This window comes from Macaca mulatta, chromosome 17 (assembly GCF_049350105.2).
Source record: "Macaca mulatta isolate MMU2019108-1 chromosome 17, T2T-MMU8v2.0, whole genome shotgun sequence".
Lineage (NCBI taxonomy): Eukaryota > Metazoa > Chordata > Mammalia > Primates > Cercopithecidae > Macaca > Macaca mulatta.
In genome coordinates, this window is record NC_133422.1 from 86449740 (window position 1) to 86464436 (window position 14697).

At 35.8% G+C, this 14697-nt stretch overlaps 1 protein-coding gene across 1 annotated transcript in view; it reads left to right on the forward strand.

Annotated features, from left to right (window-relative positions):
- The window catches only part of GPC5 (glypican 5), a 1454359-nt gene that overhangs the window by 279072 nt on the left and 1160590 nt on the right, over positions 1-14697 (forward strand). Inside the window, exon 3 of the mRNA XM_015121302.3 lies at positions 8457-9151. Coding sequence (XP_014976788.2) covers positions 8457-9151 — 695 coding nt within the window. The remainder of the gene's footprint in view (positions 1-8456; positions 9152-14697) is intronic.

Below are 14697 nucleotides of genomic sequence, written 5' to 3' on the forward strand. Positions count from 1 at the left end.
CTCTACCAGTTTTATTTAAAGTTAAATCCTTCATTTGTGTAAGTAATCATTTGTGTGTATAATAAAATATCTCTAAAAGGAATGTGGGCTAGAAACAGTTAAAGTTTTCAGTCTTAGGTGTTTTGACATTAAATTAAGATTAACAGAATGTTAATGTTGAAAATGGAAATAGATGCAGATAAACTTCATGCATTCCAAATCCAGTTTTTAGTGAGATAACACATAAATGACTTTATGTGTAGATAAATTAATTTTCCCATAAGACTGGGAAAAATTACATTCTATATTTAAACAGTAATTAGATTGCACTTGCAGCCTTTAATTCAATCTACCACTCAGGCATTATAAGGAAAATTGGAAGTTATTCTTTCTTGATAGACTTGTTCTGATATCACTGGAAAGAAGAGCTTATTGAAATTCTCAATGAAAAACACAAAAGGATAGTTTTTATTCCTAATCTGTTTCTTAAATTCCTTAAGCAAGACTGGAAAATGTTTATTTTCAATGTGTGCTATAATTTTTAATGCTTGAATACAAAGCTACTACTTATATAGCTTTGGTGAGAGGTATTTTTATGTATTATAACTTTGTAATGAAAGAAACTGTAGTTTCTCTTTCATAATTAAGTAGATGTGATTAATTGTTCAGCACCTAACCTATCTTGGATTTATAAACAATTATTTTATATGTCTATTATATTTTTGGACAACAGCACATATTTTGTTACTTGACAATTATTTTGAAAGTTTAAATTCTTGCTAATATCAAAATGTTAATTCAGTAAAATGGAAATATTCAACTCCTTGGTAAACGTGGTATAAGAACAAAGTAATAGTTTTACAAATTCAAAGTTAATACAAACAAGTAGCTGTAGTAAATTCAATTTCTGATTTTACCAATTTTAATAAAAAATTAGCACAAAATTATTCAATGGCTTAGCTCCTAGATTGTTCACTTTTGATAGGTGTTTACATATTAAAATTTTATGAAGTGATTAGGACAAAAAATTTCAAAATATGTTTGTCCCTAAGCTTTGAATAATCAATTATGTATAGACCAATAGTTTACAGTTTTTTATTGGTTGGATTTAAGAAATATATGTGATCACAAATATATAAAAATATGTACATTACATATATTTAGATAATTCAGTTAGCTGGAATATTTCAATATCAGATTTAATACATATTGAAAGCCCCCCAATTTTTTAATATTGTGGTAAGTTAATAGCATGGTGAAAAACTAATGCAATAGATTACTTAAATAAAATCTATTTTGTGTTCAGATATTCAGGAAATAAACAGAATATTGACACTGTTGTGCGCCACTGAAGTACAGAGATTTGTTTGGAGAAATACATCATTAGACAATTTCACCATTGTGCAAATATAACAGAGTATACTTAGACAGATCTAGACCTTACAGTCTGCCACACACCTAGGCTATATGGTATAGGTTCATTGCTCCTAGGCTACAAACCAGTATGACATGTTACTATAATACTCTAGGTGTTTGTAATGCAGTGGTAAATCTTTGTGTATCGAAGCATATTTAAACATAGAAAAGATACAGTAAAAGGATGGTATAGAATGAGCCTGTAATACTAGCACTGTGGGAGGTCAAAGTGAACAGATACCTTGAGGCCAGGAGTTTGGGACCAGCCTGGGCAACATAGCAAGACCCCATCTCAACAAAAAATTAATAAAAAATAAAAATTAGCCTGGCATGGTGGTACACACCTGTAGTCCCAGCTACTTGGGAAGTTGAGGCAGGAGGGTTGCTTTGAGCACAGAAGGTTTAGGCTACAGGGAGCTATGATCCTGGCACTGCACTGCAGCTTGGATGATGGAGCAAGATGTTGTCTCAAAAATCGTATATAAAAATATATATATTCTCAACAAACTATCGCAAGAACAGAAAACCAAACACTGCATGTTCTCACTCATAGGTGGGAATTGAACAATGAGATCACTTGGACACAAGGAAGGGGGACATAACACATCAGGGCCTATTGTGGGGAGGGGGGAGGGGGAAGGATAGCATTAGGAGATATACCTAACGTAAATGACGAGTTAATGGGTGCAGCACACCAACATGGCACAAGTATACATATGTAACAAACCTGCACGTTGTGCACATGTACCCTAGAACTTAAAGTATGTAAAATTGTGGTATAAAATGCCATAAAATTATGGTATAAAAATTTTTTTTAAAAAAGGTACACCTTGTAGGTTCTGGATATTAGCCCATTGTCAGATGAGTAGATTGCAAAAATTTTCTCCCACTCTGTAGGTTGCCTGTTCACTCTGATGGTAGTTTCTTTTGCTGTGCAGAAGCTCTTTAGTTTAATGAGATCCCATTTGTCAATTTTGGCTTTTGCTGCCGTTGCTTTTGGTGTTTTAGACATGAAGTCTTTCCCATGCCTATGTCCTGAATGGTACTACCTAGGTTTTCCTCTAGGGTTTTTATGGTATTAGGTCTAACATTTAAGTCTCGAATCCATCTTGAATTAATTTTCGTATAAAGAGTAAGGAAAGGATCCAGTTTCAGCTTTCTACTTACGGCTAGCCAATTTTCCCAGCACCATTTATTAAATAGGGAATCCTTTCCCCATTTCTTGTTTCTCTCAGGTTTGTCAAAGATCAGATGGCTGTAGATGTGTGGTATTATTTCTGAGGACTCTGTTCTGTTCCATTGGTCTATATCTCTGTTTTGGTACCAGTACCATGCTGTTTTGGTTACTGTAGCCTTGTAGTATAGTTTGAAGTCAGGTAGCGTGATGCCTCCAGCTTTGTTCTTTTGACTTAGGATTGTCTTGGAGATGTGGGCTCTTTTTAGGTTCCATATGAACTTTAAAGCAGTTTTTTCCAATTCTGTGAAGAAACTCGTTGGTAGCTTGATGGGGATGGCATTGAATCTATAAATAACCTTGGGCAGTATGGCCATTTTCATGATATTGATTCTTCCTATCCATGAGCATGGTATGTTCTTCCATTTGTTTGTGTCCTCTTTGATTTCACTGAGCAGTGGTTTGTAGTTCTCCTTGAAGAGGTCCTTTACATCCCTTGTAAGTTAGATTCCTAGGTATTTTATTCTCTTTGAAGCAATTGTGAATGGAAGTTCATTCATGATTTGGCTCTCTGTTCGTCTGTTACTGGTGTATATGAATGCTTGTGATTTTTGCACATTAATTTTGTATCCTGAGACTTTGCTGAAGTTGCTTATCAGCTTAAGGAGATTTTGGGCTGAGACAATGGGATTTTCTATATATACAATCATGTCATCTGAAAACAGGGACAATTTGACTTCTTCTTTTCCTAACTGAATACCCTTGATTTCTTTCTCTTGCCTGATTGCCCTAGCCAGAACTTCCAACACTATGTTGAATAGGAGTGGTGAGAGAGGGCATCCCTGTCTTGTGCCAGTTTTCAAGGGGAATTTTTCCAGTTTTTGCCCATTCAGTATGATATTGGCTGTGGGTTTGTCATAAATAGCTCTTATTATTTTGAGGTACGTTCCATCAATACCGAATTTATTGAGCGTTTTTAGCATGAAGGGCTGTTGAATTTTGTCAAAAGCCTTTTCTGCATCTATTGAGATAATCATGTGGTTCTTTTACAAGAAAAAAACAAGCAACCCCATCAAAAAGTGGGCAAAGGATATGAACAGACATTTCTCAAAAGAAGACATTCATACAGCCAACAGACACATGAAAAAATGCTCATCATCACTGGCCATCAGAGAAATGTAGATCAAAACCACAATGAGATACCATCTCACACCAGTTAGAATGGCGATCATTAAAAAGTCAGGAAACAACAGGTGCTGGAGAGGATGTGGAGAAATAGGAACACTTTTACACTGTTGGTGGGATTGTAAACTAGTTCAACCATTATGGAAAACAGTATGGCGATTCCTCAAGGATCTAGAACTAGAAGTACCATATGACCCAGCCATCCCATTACTGGGTATATACCCAAAGGATTATAAATCATGCTGCTATAAAGACACATGCACACGTATGTTTATTGCGGCACTATTCACAATAGCAAAGACTTGGAATCAACCCAAATGTCCATCAGTGACAGACTGGATTAAGAAAATGTGGCACATATACACCATGGAATACTATGCAGCCATCAAAAAGGATGAGTTTGTGTCCTTTGTAGGGACATGGATGCAGCTGGAAACCATCATTCTTAGCAAACTATCACAAGAACAGAAAACCAAACACCGCATGTTCTCACTCATAGGTGGGAACTGAACAATGAGATCACTTGGACTCGGAAAGGGGAACATCACACACCGGGGCCTATCATGGGGAGGGGGCAGGGGGGAGGGATTGCATTGGGAGTTGTACCTGATGTAAATGAGGAGTTGATGGGTGCTGACGAGTTGATGTGTGCAGCACAGCAACATGGCACAAGTATACATATGTAACAAATCTGCACGTTATGCACATGTACCCTAGAACTTAAAGTATAATAATAATTAAAAAAAAGGTACACCTATATAGGGCACATCACATGAGTGGAGCTTGCGAGACTAGAAGTTGCTCTAGGTAAGTCAGTAACTGAGTGGTGAGTGAATATGAAAGCTTAGGACATTACTGTACACTATTGTAGACTGTACAAATGCTGTATACTTAGGCTACACTAAATTTATTTTAAAAATCTTTCTTCAATAACAAATTAACCTTGGCTTACAGTAGTTTATAAAGTTTACTTTATAAACTTCAATTTTTAAAAAACTTTTTGACTTTTTGTAGTAACATTTAGCTTAAAACACAAACACATTGTACAAAAATGTTTTCTTTATATCTTTATAAGCTTGTTTTTCTATTTTTAAATACTTATTTATTTTTTAACTTTTTCAACTTTTTTGTTAAAAGCTAAGACACAAACATACACATTGGCCTAGGCCTACATAAGATAAGGATCATCAATATCACCGTCTTCCCCCTCCACATCTTGTTGCTCTGGAAGGGCTTCAGGGACAATAACGGGCATGTAGATGTCATCTATGTGATAACAATGCCTTCCTCTCCTATGATAACAATACCTTCCTCTGGAAGACCTGACTTAGGTGGCTTTATGGTTAACTTAAAAAAATCAATAGATGGAATACACTCTAAAATAACAATAAAAAAATAGTATGGTAAACACCCAGTAACAAAGTTGTTTATTATCATCATCAAATATTATGTACTGTACATAATTGTATGTGCTAGACTTTTATATGACTGGCAATCTGGTATTTTTGTTTATACCAGCATTACCACAAACATGTAATACGTTGAAATATCATGTTATGATGGCTATGATGTCACTAAATTGTAGGAATTTTTCAGCTCCATTATAATCTTATGGGACCAACGTCATATATACAGTTAGTCATTCACCACAACATCATTACAAGGCACATGACTGTATTTGATAACATATAATCTCTCCTTCAAAGGGTAGTAAAGTCAATACACAGTTTATGAAAGCTAAAATTTTAATGCATGTGGTATTAGGGAAATTTTTAAAATTTCACTGTAATATGATTTCTGAAGTTATTATCAAGTTCTTTTTGGTTGTTGTTTTGTTTTAAAGAATAAAATTGAATCAGAGAAAAACTACTCTAAAATCACACAAAAACTGTAAAATTTGTTCAGAAATTTATTTTTAATTACAAACTCAGAAGAGTAATCAGAATTAGTTTGTTGCTAATAATACACAGTGGCCTTAAAAGAGAAATAATGATATTTGGAAGTGCTTTACTCATTTTTATTTTGAATGGAAACTCCTAAATATTAAATATATTCTCTTCAACGTTGCTTTTACAATATAAATTACTTTGTAAAACATACCCATTAGGGCTACTTAAAGATAAACTCCATATTTTCCTAAATCATTATGTTATAAATTAATTGGGCTGAAATTTATTAAAAAATATTTTATCCTTGCCTTTATAAAAATTGCACGTGTAAGCATCATTTAGAGTTGGCAGAAATCTGATGGAACATCAGTATTGCCTGATTCAGCCACGTTCAACCTTTATTCCAGTAAGAATAATATGGCAATTGTCAGTTACATGAACACATATAGCACGTATCTTAGAAACCTAGGTGGAAAGCATTTAAGAATGCCTGTGATATAGGGTATCTTTGAATCTATCCTTATTTTATCTTTAACAAATTAAATAATTTTAAAACATTGTGATGTAACCATTATTGGTAAATAAAATTATTTGTGACCCACTTGGCGATTCATAGCCACACACAAACTGCTCAGAAAAATGACCTATTTTAAGGAGAAACATACAGGCTTAGCAGCTTTATTGTAGTTCAAGCCACAAAGATTCAATTCCGTTTTCACGCTTTGTCCTGTGGGTCTGTGAAAGCAGAGTGTAGTGGCTGAGATTGCAGCTGTGGGTCAGGTTATCATAGTGGAATGCTTGCTGAACAACTCTGTAAGAGCAGAGAGAATGTTTTGCACATATTTGCAAACGCAATGTTTCAAAAACTGGCCAGGTTAAAAGAATCACCTGGGCTGCTTGTTAAATATAGATTCCTGAACCAAGACGAACCTACTGAGTTAGAATTTCAAATGCAGAGACCTGACAATCGGTATTTTTTCCCCATGAAGCCCAGGTGATCAGGCCATTTGGGGAAACCTGGCATTAATGCTGACTGATATGATAGAGCTGCTAATCTCAATTGAAGCCTTCTCATTATCCTCCCATTTTCGTTCTTTCATATTTTTATTGAGGAGCTAGTTACTAGCGATGCACAGATAACACATGAGCTCTACCTAACAATTTATACAGGACTCTGTTGAAACAGAATTGCAATTACTTTTGAAAGCTCTTACCTTTGATTGCAGGGTAGATGCACCTTAATATATCACACTAAAGCCTGGAACTCAATGTGAATTAGATCAGTGTCAGAATTCATGATATTGTATTATTATTTATTTGTACTTGTACTCTATGGCATATTCATGACACAGTTCTCCTTCATTAGTAGCTCTCTCTGCACCTCTGCATTTTGTTATTCCATTTTGTTGTTTCCTACTCTTCTTACATCTATTTTTGTAATATACTCAAACAGTGTTTTGATTACTAAGTTATTGCATGATCTTTTACAACCTAATTAAAAGTGACTATAGGATTGGGACTATAGGAGATAATTTTATTGAATATGTTTTATTATTATATATTGAAACAGTCCAGTATCCTTGTTTAGGCTAATTATGAAATGTAATTACTAATATATCCAAGGTGTTTAGTGTTGCTTAATGCCTCATTTTGATGTACCATTTTGACTTGTTAATTATTCCAACTTTCTTTTTTAGATTTTCTCCCTTAATTTGTGGATAAATTATTCTTGGTTCTTTCTGTGGATAAATTGACTTGAGATCATCAGTTATTTAAGTAAGAAACAAAATATTCCACAGTAAAGTCTTTGAAGATAAGATGATAAGAAAAAGGATATGATTAATGATGTGGTCATGATAATTTATTTTCATCAAATAATAGCACTTATGGGTTTCACACTGCTTAACAAAGTGTGATAATTTATGGATACTTTGAAAATGAATGCTTTACTTTCTCTTTAGTTAGAACATGTGAGGAGGTCTTAGGATTGTCTGGTTTTCCTTTGAGAATCTAACCTCCCTTTGTAGCAACCAGTGTGTAATCTACTAGCTTTCATTCTGGAAAAGAAAAAGATTTTAAAAATTATAAAAATATAGCACGGGGTGAATTAAGTACTTAATGTGACCATCTTCTATAAATAGTGAAGTCAGATTATGAAATACATTTCTCAATGATACTTTTATCTATCATTAGTGATAGAAATGAATAGTTATGAATGACTATAGAATAAAGTAAGAAACTATCATACATGTAACTTATTTTTTATTTCATTACTTTTTTAAAATTTTGAGATGGAGTCTTGCTCTGTCACTGAGGCTGGAGTGCAATGGTGCAATCTCAGCTCACTGCAACCTCCGCCTCCCGGGTTCAAATGATTCTCCTGTGTCAGCTTCCTGAGTAGGTGGGATTACAGGCGTTTGCCACCATGCCTGGGTAATTTTTGTATTTTTAGTAGAGAGGAGGTTTCCCCATGTTGGTCAGGCTGGTCTCAAACTCTTAACCTCAGGTGATCCACCTCCCTCAGCTTCCCAAAGTGTTGGAATTACAGGCGTGAGCCACCGCACCCAGTGATTTCATTACTGTTAAACAGACTTTGATTCTAGAAATATATCTCTATAAAACGTGTGTGTTGTAGGCAATGGTCATTGTTGTCCGGTCATTATCCTTGGAAAGCTGAATTTGGTTGAGTAGGCTGAGAATTACAATTTAGATCCTTAGATTAGTTTTGATGAGTCATTTAATATCTGGAGCAGATGGACAGTGTTAACATGAATACTAAATCTTCTCATCATTTACCTCTGCTTGTGTTACAGAAACCCTTGAAACTCTCATCAAACAAGCAGAAAATTATACCAGTATACTTTTTTGCAATACCTACAGGAACATGGCCTTGGAGGCTGCTGCTTCGGTTCAGGAGTTCTTCACTGATGTGGGGCTGTATTTGTTTGGTGCAGATGTTAATCCTGAAGAATTTGTAAACAGATTTTTTGACAGTCTTTTCCCTCTGGTCTACAATCACCTCATTAACCCTGGTGTGACTGACAGTTCCCTGGAATACTCAGAATGCATCCGGATGGCTCGCCGGGATGTGAGTCCATTTGGTAATATTCCTAAAAGAGTAATGGGACAGATGGGGAGGTCCCTGCTGCCCAGCCGCACCTTTCTGCAGGCACTCAATCTGGGTATTGAAGTCATCAACACCACAGACTATCTGCACTTCTCCAAAGAGTGCAGCAGAGCCCTCCTGAAGATGCAGTACTGCCCACACTGCCAGGGCCTGACGCTCAGTAAGCCTTGTATGGGATACTGCCTCAATGTCATGCGAGGCTGCCTGGCACACATGGCGGAGCTTAATCCACACTGGCATGCATACATCCGGTCACTGGAAGAACTGTCAGATGCAATGCATGGAACGTACGACGTTGAACATGTGCTCCTGAACTTTCACTTGCTTGTTAACGATGCTGTGATACAGGCTCACCTCAATGGACAAAAATTATTGGAACAAGTAAGTAGGAACTCCACATTTCCAGTCTGATTTCTTGTAATTCAAAGATAGCCATGATATACTTTGGGAAATAGTAGGAGAATGTATCAATTCATATATTCAATCTAAGATTTTTTTTTTATATCTTATGATAACATTTTGGTTGGCTGAAATACCACATTCTCCCCTAAGTAGAAGCCCGCTGAAAGGGTGAGTTCTGTGACATGGCAAGAGCTCAGGTTTGAAATCAGGAACAGCATAGATTTGAATCTTTAGCCTACCAGTAATTAGTTAAATGAAATTAGGTAAGTCCCTTCGGCCTCTTTGCACCTCAATTTCCTCAGTGATAAAAAGGAAATAGTAACATACAACATTTGAAGTATTCTTTTTTGGGAATATAGGCATTATGTATGCAAACTACTTAGTATGGTACTTGGTACTCCAAAAATGGGTAGTATTGTTAGAATTTCAAAAGTATTTCGCTTTAAAATGGAAAATGCCAGTTATATATCCCTGAAGTTAAGACTTGATAGCTTAGTGTTCAAAAGAGTTTCTCCAGAGATGCTCCAAAATCTGTCACAGTGATGGTGTGATAATTTTTGGAAATGTAGTATATACACGGTCATGGTATTTTATTCCTAGCAGACTGAAAGGTTTTTAAAAACACAATCATCCAATCAAAACATATGAGAGTTTTCTATTTGTCCCACCTTACACAGAACCATTTTTCTAAATATTCACTGGCTCCCATAGTAATAGTTCTCATATCCCAGAGTGAAATAGGATAGCACGCTGATGGTTCTACTAAACATTTTCCCCTGAAATAAAATTATACTCTCCAGTGCCAACAAAAGACATCTCCTTAGGCTGACATTGATTTACCGAATTAACAAGCATTCTCATCAATTAGCTTTAAGTAGAAAATTTTAGTAAAGAGAGAGTTTCTCCACGTTGGTCAGGCTGGTCTTGAACTCTTGACCTCAGGTGATCCATCCGCCTCGGCTTCCCAAAGTGCTGGAATTACAGGCGTGAGCCACCGTGCCCGGCGATTTCATTATTTTTAAACAGACTTTGATTCAATTCCTTTAATTAATGACTGATAGAATGTGAAAAGCTTTATGTCCAAACACGTTTTTCCCTTCTCTTCCTAACCTTCAGGGACTTGCCAGGTCCTGTGTGAGCCTTTATGTTTCCTTTTTCAAATTAGAAATGACACCTCGCTTTAGGTGGATTCAGCACAGCACCATAGGGTAACGTGTGGGCTGAAGTTTAGCTCCTACTCCCTGCTTCATTCAGCTGGGTATCCCTATACAATGAACCGGATTCTCAACTTGATGTAATGGCTTGGTCTTCTTGTCTTCTCACATCCTTTTATGAAAATCGTACATGGCCCATAACCTCTGGAAGGGATACAATAAACCATCTCAAAAGGAGGTACCAATGACTGCTGTGGTTTCAAGTATTTCACTGAAAAATAAGCATTTAGATCCAGGGAACAAAATGCTCTTATTATTATTAGTATTTTGAGACGGAGTCTCGCTCTGTCGCCCAGGCTGGAGTGCAGTGGTGCGATCTCGGCTCACTGCAAGCTCCGCCTCCCGGGTTCACGCCATTCTCCCACCTCAGCCTCCTGTGTAGCTGGTACTACAGGTGCCCGCCACTGCGCCCGGCTAATTTTCTGTATGTTTTTAGTAGAGACGGGGTTTCACCGTGTTAGCCAGGATGGTCTGGATCTCCTGACCTCGTGATTTGCCCGCCTCGGCCTCCCAAAGTGCTGGGATTACAGGCGTGAGCCACCGCGCCCGGCCAAAATGCTCATATTATTTTATTGAGTATCTCCGAAAGGGAAAGTAAGCACAATAAATCGGAGACCAAGTCCAGATTTGATTATTAATTTGGGGCATGATAATTTAATGTCCCAGGGCCGGGACCTTCTAATATATGTAAGTGAATAGGTTTTCAAGACCTTTTTTCTTACGTATTTTGGAAACCTGAAGGGCCTTTTTGTGTCCTTGAAATCCATCCTGTAGAAAATCTTCTGCATTTCCTGTTTCAAAGACTAAAATAAAAGTTTGCAATAGACAGGCAAGCTTTGAAATCCTGAATTTGCTACCCATTAGTCATGTGGGCTGGGTCAGCTTCTAAAACCCTTAAGCCTGTTTGTCCTATGTGAAAAGGAAGGGAGGAATAACTTAAATGGGACAATGTTGGTCAGACTCCAACACTGGTAGGCAATTGGTACCTGAAAACCTTACTTTTTTCTCTCCTTATTCTAAGGAAGGCCCTGAGCAGACCTTGGTGAAGCAGGTAACTTTAGTATCTCAAAGTATTAGAATCAGGTTTATGTTTCCTAAAGAAGTTTTATACAAAACTTTTATCATGTAAACCTCCCTGTTGTATTTTCAAAGAGTGCTCTTTTTAAAATAAATAGTCTGATTTTATATAATAAATAGTCCTATGACTATTTTGAGAAACATCAATTATTACTAATAAATTATGGATTCTTTTCTAAATAAAACAGAGCTCTCTTTTTTACTTATGGGAACAAAAGAAGAAACTGACTTTAACTTCCTTGAAAATTGAACCATTAATATTTATTTCTACCAACTTCAAAGTGATTTATAAGCGCTTTATCAAACTTTGATAACCAGTTCACACATCGATGAATTTAACAAATTCAAAATAAATAACTGGAAAACCAGCAAATAATGACTTTCTCACATTCCCAAAGAAATCTCTGAGATCTAGTACTTCCAAGTCTACTCCTCCATAAACATATATTTTTGCTTTAAAATATCTGTGGAGGTACCTGATGTAGGTACCTGATGTATATATATACCATATATATATATAAATACACCTGAATCTGTTGGATGAATTTCAACTGGAAAAAAGTTTAGCTTTCTGAGAAAAATCATAAGTACCTTATATTTGGTAAATGTTTAGAGTAACAAAAGTTAATTTACAAGAGAATATTTTTTAAATTTCATAATTCTGTGATTTTATTAAGACAAAGTTTGATTTAATAAAGCAGAAGAAGAGAGGTAGCAAAGAGTAGGAATTAAAAGCACAAGTCCTAGTGTTAAATTGGATTTCACATCTGTATCTGCCTCTTACTAGCTCTCAGTCTATGCATTTGCTTATTTTATCTCTGTTTGCTTCAATTTCCTCTTTGGTTAGATGGGGCGATGTAATACCATAATAGTATCCTTGTGAGAATAAAATGAACTTACACACTTAATGTTGTGCATAGTGTTTACATTTTACTAGTTATCACTATCACATTATATTATTTAGAAATAATTCACTGATTTCTCTGATTTTTTTTTCTTTTTATTTGAAATGGAGTCTCGCTCTGTTGCCAGGCTGGAGTGCAGTGGCATGATCTCAGCTCACTGCAACCTCCACCTCCTGGGTTCAAGCGATTCTCCTGCCTCAGCCTCCCAAGTAGCTGGGACTACAGGTGCATGCCACCATATCTAGCTAATTTTTGTAGTTTTAGTAGAGATGGGGTTTCACCATATTGGACAGGCTACTCTCAAACTCCTGGCCTCGTGATCTGCCCGCCTTGGCCTCCCAAAGTGCTGGGATTATAGACCTGCATCACCGCGCCCAGCCTTCTCTTATGTTTTAAATGCTCCCAAGGTAAACATTTCTTTCTTAGGGGTATAGAGCTCAAAAAATATTTTAAATAATCATTTAATTAAACAAATCCTTGTAATTTTCTTTATGAATGAGAAAAATTGATATTTTCAGAAAATATTAGATAAATTTCTAATGTATTTTTAATATTAACGGATATAGATTACTCCCTTGATAGTAAATTATTAATTCATTTGGTAAATATATACTTCATATTTTTGAAATTGTATTTCTTAATAATTACATTTAATATATTATTTCTTGCTATAATTTGACGCTTTTACTAAAGGCATAAGAACATAGAGTCTGGTTTAATAACATTGTTTCAACATGTTGTAAATAGTACACATGTTACCAGGAAACACAGCTAAATATTGATTCTATACAGTTTTAGGGGAAAAAAAAGTTTTCTTTTCTTTTTTTTTTTGGAGACTGAGTCTCTCCCTGGAGTGCAATGGCGTGATCTTGGCTCACTGCATCCTCTGCCTCCCAGATTCAAGCAATTCTCCTGCCTCAGCCTCCCAAGTATGTGGGATTACAGGCATGCATCACCACACCCAGCTAATTTTTTGTATCTTTAGTAGAGATGGGGTTTCACCGTGTTGGCCGTGTTGGTCTCAAACTCCTGACTTCGTGATCCACCCACCTTGGCCTCCCAAGATCAGAAGCATAATTTTCAACAAAAAAAGTCCCATTCTGTTTTTTCTTACAGATAAGTTTTTCACCTATTCTATCTATGCATATTAGTAGAGATTCAGCTGGTTGTATTCAAATTACTTTAGAAACACTATATAATTCTATCAAAAAAACCTATAAAAAATGACTTTAAGGTAGATTGTATAATATATACCAATATACTTTAATTAGCTGTTAAGGAAACTAATATCTTATCACTTCCTCTGTATACTTCCTTTGACATTTATCTGAATCTGTAGACAGTAAGCACAGTAAATTTATTAAGTGTTTTTAGGTGTTTATACCTTCAATAAAAGAAAAGTTAAAATAGTTAAATAGTTAAAATAGCAGGATTGTTTAGGACTAAGTGCTAATTTTGTCCAATTTATTCAATGATATGATATATATTTTCCTAAAATATCAATGTATATGAGATTTTGCAAAAAATAGGTACTAGAGAACAAAAAGGGTTAGGGAAGAATTCTCAAAATCTCAGTCTCCAAAGTAACCTAATTAAAATACAATGCCATTGCAATTTTAGATATTTTAAATTTAGATATCTAAATGCAATACATTCTACAGTAACTATCACACATGAACTTGACAAAAGTCATGACATTTGCTTAGCGTCAGTCAATCTAGTGCAGTGTGGGCGTTTTTGAGTGATGAAGAAGAGGTGGCAGAGTACATCACCTTCTCGGGGCCATGACACTTTCACAATCATAAGAAGGCTAATATGCCCTTTCCCTAGAAAAATAACACACGCTGACACACAGGCACATGCAAAATAATTTCAGTGACTTTACAGCTTCTGTGATGCCACAGACCTGAGGGTAAAGATCCCTGAGTTAAAGAAAGGACATCCTCATTCTTAGGGTGAAATACAGTGATACCAGAGTTGGTTCCTAGAGAGGTTCAAACATGGATGAAATTATTTTGAAATTAATGTTGGATATGTAGAGTATGTTCTTTTGACTATGACTCAGATCAGAATGTATAAACTTTAGACAGAGAAGAGATTGGAATGATTAAGTAGAATCTCTAGGGTTGCTCCAGTTTCTACAATATATGAAAAGCTGACAATATATTATTTGTGAAATAAAAATTGTTTTGGTGGGGGAGCTTTCATTCACGTACATATTTGGACTTGGCTGCCACAAAGTGGAAGGTGGTGGCCAAAGGTTGTGTGTAAACTACCTCATAGACAAAGCCCATGGGTGGTTGGACAAAATTTCATTAAAAATACATTA